General features: G+C 44.6%; 1 protein-coding gene across 1 annotated transcript; it reads left to right on the forward strand.

The window, feature by feature from the left end:
• Positions 1-421: 421 nt before the first annotated feature.
• Positions 422-2,562, forward strand: foxg1b (forkhead box G1b). The gene has a single exon (XM_049601304.1). The coding sequence runs from the start codon at positions 929-931 to the stop codon at positions 2,177-2,179; it is 1,251 nt and encodes a 416-aa protein (XP_049457261.1). The 5' UTR covers positions 422-928; the 3' UTR covers positions 2,180-2,562.
• The last annotated feature ends 2,939 nt before the right edge of the window (positions 2,563-5,501 follow it).

A 5,501-nucleotide genomic window follows, 5' to 3' on the forward strand; every position in this document is an offset into this window, starting at 1 on the left:
TTAGACCAGTAAGAAAATAAACAGGATGATGTGTGCTGCAGTATTGACTACCACCGACAGGAGGCACTCTGGTTACAGCGTCAGATCTGCCGCCTCTAGGCTGTGTGTGTGTGTGTGTGTTTCCACAATGATTTTTATTAGTAGACAATAGCGGCGCGCTCAGTGCTTCACCCCGCCTCCTCCTCCTGCTCCTCCTCTCCCCCCCAAAAAAACACACACATGAACGCACACCGACCGTGCACACGCTGTGTTTGCCGACATGAATTCAAACTATTACTGTCGTTGAGAAAACAAAGCCGAGGAGGCTGACTGCCCTCACTGCCTGTGCGCTTTTACGCACACGCACAGGCGCGCACACACCCAGACAGACGTGCGCTTTTACGCACAGGCTCAGAATGGGATTTTACGCACACATGCACCGAGAGGAGGGTGCATGACGCACGGCGCAATTACATGAACGAATTTTGGGGGAGAGGTGCACGCGCGTAAATACCGAAAGAGGGAGATTAAAGAGAGCAGATAAAAATGACAGGTTTGTGTTGTTGGAGACATTAAAGGTCGTCAGAGTCGCGCCTTGGAGACGGACGGACGGAGAGGAAAAAGCAGAAAAGAGGATTTGTTGACAAAATCACCAAGTTGGAGAAGCTCCTCCTCTCCGTGATGTAGCCGCGAGTCGGAACCTCCTTAATTACTAATTTCTCTACATCCAAGCCACGCTCTCTCTCTCTCCTCCCTCCCTCTCTCGGTCTGTTTCTATTCTCTCTCTCCACTCCTCCATCCATGCATCTCTCATCCTGACCCTCCTTTCTCTCTCCTCTCTGTCTCTCTTTCGTTTCCAGCCCGGATAACGGAGGTGGACGAGCTTGGAGTTGTTGTTATTTTTTTTCTTATTATTTATTCCTCGTTTTTGGGAGACCCGCCACCGGGCATGGAGGATGTAAAAGACCCGCCGACCGTCCACCGGTCCTCCTCCTTCAGTATCAAGAGCCTCCTGCTGCCCTCCAAGTGCGACAGACCAGACTCCGGTGCGGCTGCTGCTACCGCCGCCGCAGTCGTCGGCATCCCCGGGACCTTCTCTCCTTCCCCGGGCTCCGACTCTGAGAAGTCGCTGGACCCACCGGAGGTTGACTCCACGGCTGCGGCTTTGGACCCGGAGAAGCCGGGCAAGGAGGAGCAGGGGGAAGAGGAGGAGGAGGGCGGAGGGGGAGGCGGAGGAGGGGACGGCGCCAAGGCCACGCCGGAGCAGAATACTAACGGTAATAACAGCGGGAAAAACGGGAAATATGACAAGCCTCCGTTCAGCTACAACGCCCTGATCATGATGGCCATCCGGCAGAGCCCCGAGAAGCGGCTCACGCTGAACGGCATCTATGAGTTCATCATGAAAAACTTCCCGTATTACCGGGAGCACAAGCAGGGCTGGCAGAACTCTATCCGGCACAACCTGAGCCTCAATAAGTGCTTCGTTAAGGTGCCCAGGCACTACGACGACCCGGGGAAGGGGAACTACTGGATGTTGGACCCGAGCAGCGATGATGTTTTCATCGGAGGGACTACCGGGAAGCTCCGCAGGCGCTCCGCCACCTCCCGGGGCAAGCTGGCGATGAAGCGCGGGCTGCGCTTCGCTCCTCTCGGCTTGGGGATTAACGAGCGGGCGAACAACCCGCTCTACTGGCAGATTTCTCCGTTTCTCTCCCTGCACCATCACCACCACCATCACCCGCACTACAACGGATCCTCACCCGGGTTTTTGAACCAGGCAGCCGGCTACGGGTCGCTGCTGCCCGCAGTGGAGCAGCTGAGCAACGGGGACCTGGGGCGCTCCATCCTTGGAGGGTCGGCCGCCGGGGCGCTGGGTTTGACGAACAGTTACGGGATGAGCACGTCGCCAGTCGGGCTGCTCTCCGGACAGACTGCCGGGTATTTTGTCTCAGGGACCCAACACGCAGCGGCACCGGGGCCGCCGGGAGGAGGACCGCCTCCTCCGCCGCCGCCGCCGCATCTCCAGCAGAGCGCACAGGGGTTCGGCGGCCTGGCGACCAGCAGCTCCCCGCAGTCCCTGCTGTCGGACTCCCTCAGAAACAGCTCCCTACCAGCCTTCTCCCCGAGCGTGTCCGCGGGGTTCCCCGGGGTGCTGTCCCATCAAAAGAGGGTGACCCCAAACGCCTTCCTAAACTGAACTCCCCCCTTACCCTCACCCTTCTCCCCCATCAACTCTCCATGGATGGCACCGGGACGAGGACGCACAAAAGACGTCATGTTAAGGGCAAATAATAAGTGGTAAATATCAAACATTGATCGCAAAAAATATATATGAAGTGACACTTTTTGGCCATATTCTGCCCCGAAGAGCAACGGGTTTATTTTGGTGATTTTTTTTGTCGCATTTGATTGAAAAAGGGACAAACTTTTGTTACCCGCGGGTTGTACAACTGTAAACTAGACTTGCCAAAGGTAACGCTTTAAGTATATTTCAAGCTATTTATATCTTGTACAAAGATTTTCAGTACTTTCTTTGAGTCTTTTATTTATGTTTTGTATTTATTGTACAATGTATTTAAATTCTATTTGTCAGTGTATACTTATCAGTATTGAGGAAAAGGGGGAGGGGGGGGGTGAAATAAGACATACAGGGTTAATAATTATTTATGAATTTTGAGACAATCACGGAGAAAATGAGACAATCAAAACTTTTTCTTTTCTCTTTTACTGGGAGGAAAAACTTTTGAATAATAATGAATATAACGCCTTAAAGTCAGCAGAAACAATCAGGGGTTTTGAGAGGAAAAATAAGCCTACAAATCATATCTCTACTCAGGTGTGACCCCGGACAGGCCTAACAATAATAATAATAATAATAATAATAATAATAATATGAATAATAATAAAACTGCTCTCCTGTGAAGAGTTTCCTTCCAAAATAATGATATCCAGGAATAAAGCAAACTTTCTCCCAACATGGCAGACCTGTAGTGAAGCTAAAAATATCCTGACTGCTGCCTTTGAGTGACATAAATGTAGTTTTGGACTTGCCCCTTTAAATAAATAAACAAATAAACAAACACATAAATGGATATAAATGTTTTTGGAATAGAACTCTTCATGTGTAAAATTATGCAAAGCAACGCAGCTGTAACACGAGATTTTGTATGTTTTCTGTTCTTCATCATCAGAGCCCAGATTGTCCACTTCACTTCAGTTGTGTGTGTGTGTGTGTGTGTGTGTGTGTGTGTGTGTGTCTGTGAGTGTATGCATGCCTATGAGCGTAAAACCTCCTGCGCATGTGTGCTGAAGGCCACCGTACAAACAACAAACTTCCAAATTCATAAGAAAAAAATAAAACACCACTCTCTCCGCCTCCACCCGGTTCTTAAAGACCCGCTGACCTGCTCTAATTTCCGGGTACAAGTTTAAAAGTGACCGGCGGAGGATGGACGGAGGCCTCTGCATGCTGGAGGTGTTTCTGCAGTGTTTTTTGGGAGGAAGTGAACAAACCGAGCGGCTCCAAACGCGCATCAGGCCTCTGCATCACACATACATATAAGGCTGGTGTCAGGTGGAAAACTTGTATCTCCAGATTACCAACTTTTGGGATTGGAAACTAATTTTAAAAAATTACAGAGCATGGTGATTCATTTATAACTCTGGAAACAGTTTGACAAATAAAATCTTAATTCCACTTTACCGGAGCTTTCAACCACATCTCATGGCCTTCCTCCACAGATGGGTCATGCAGCCAAGTGTAGCTACATTTCATTTTAGCCGGATGAAGTTTTTTTAAAAATTCTCTTGAGGGGTTTTATTCAAAACGAGTCCGTCACTTGCACAAAAATCCCCACAATTGGAGATACAAGGTTTCCAGCCAACTGCAATGATATATATGCAACTTACTTTGTATTTTTGGGGAGTAAAAGCTGCACAGCGAGCTTCAATGGCATCTTGAAAAGGTGCATCAGCTGGCCTCAGCAGGGAAGGAAGGCCCGCCATTTAAAATCTGACACCGATATCAGTGTTTCATGTGACGATATTACCTATACCGAGGTTTTAGTGCAAAGACATCGAGGTGTTTTCTTGTATTTTTGCTTTTTATTGACACATTAAAATTTAAATTATGTAGATTTATTTTAAACTGTTGCAGGTTTCACAAAGACCCCGCTTTTGTTTTTTGTAGCCCCCTAAAAATTCATTTTATTATTATTTAAATTTTATTTAGCCGACATTTAATTTACAAAAAAGCACAAAGATGTCTTTTCACTGCAGCCATGTTTATTTGGAAGTACTGGTGGTATGAATGATTTAGATAAAAAAAAATATATTTTATTCCTCAATAAATAATTTCTTTGGAACTATTCGGTTGCAGCTAGTCAGTATTAAACTACATAACTGACGACACAAACGAGCCTCTGTACTTTAAAATCAGCAAAATAATAACAAAAATAATACAAACTCTCACAATTAGATGAAGTTTTCTTCATGAGTATAATACATTTAAAAAATAAAGATAATTGGAAATACTTTTATAAATCTACATCCACTGATCTCCTCCTGTTCACAAGGAAAACGTCAAATCAAAGTGCACAAAAACTTAAAAACACATCAATGCAAATTTTTTTTATAAGCACACTGAATGAGCAGTATTCGACTATCAAAGTATTGATCGCTCTGGTATTGATCGGTCTATCCTCAGATCTCAGGTCAGTGCTGTTTGAGCTCTGAAACACAATCTGAATCAAATAAAAGTTGCCTTTGCAAAAATAAAAACTAAAGTAGCAGGAGAGAAAAGAGTAGCCATTTAGGGCCAATACGTGTCCTGTGTGAGAGCGATGGTATCAAAATATCAGTAATATAAAAACAGAAGATTTAGGAAATGAGGAAAATGAATTATGATGCAAATTTATTACAATTCAAAGAAATAAAGACATTAAAAAGAAATAAAATCCTGTTTATGTCAGGCTAAAATCCTCCACTTACTGCTCATGTTAATATTAAACTGCACTGTTGAATACATTTTTTTAATTGTCTTTTTTAAAAGTCTTTTTTGGGCCTTTAACTGCAAAAATACATATAATATTTTGACTGTAAATGGGCTGCCGGTTGGATTTAATTCAACTTGATTTCAATTTGAGTCTCTTTAGGTTTTTTAAAATTAATTCCTCCTGTATTTTCCTGTTGATATGGCAAACAGCTGAGCACACAAACAAACCAGAAGCTGCTTTCTCCCTCTTTTTTAACTATTATTTTTTTTTACAGTGCAAGACAGAAAAACTTATATAACCTCTGACCAAAATAAAAGCCTCCTGAAGCCCAAACAGAAGCTGACCTTGTCAACACACACACACACACACACACACACACATTAAGATACTGCACACGTAAACAAACATAGAAAAAAGAGGATATTATTAGCAAAATAAAAGCACAAATACAGAATACAGGTCTCAAATGTTGTACTACTTAAATGTTTAATTTCCCAAACAGCAGAAGAAGAAACCGGGTTGATT

Source organism: Epinephelus fuscoguttatus, linkage group LG16 (assembly GCF_011397635.1).
Source record: "Epinephelus fuscoguttatus linkage group LG16, E.fuscoguttatus.final_Chr_v1".
In the NCBI taxonomy this organism is placed as follows: domain Eukaryota; kingdom Metazoa; phylum Chordata; class Actinopteri; order Perciformes; family Serranidae; genus Epinephelus; species Epinephelus fuscoguttatus.

What these genes read in the sequence shown, in the direction of transcription:
- foxg1b (XM_049601304.1), top strand. Translation starts at nt 929, where the DNA reads ATGGAGGATGTAAAAGACCCGCCGACCGTCCACCGGTCCTCCTCCTTC.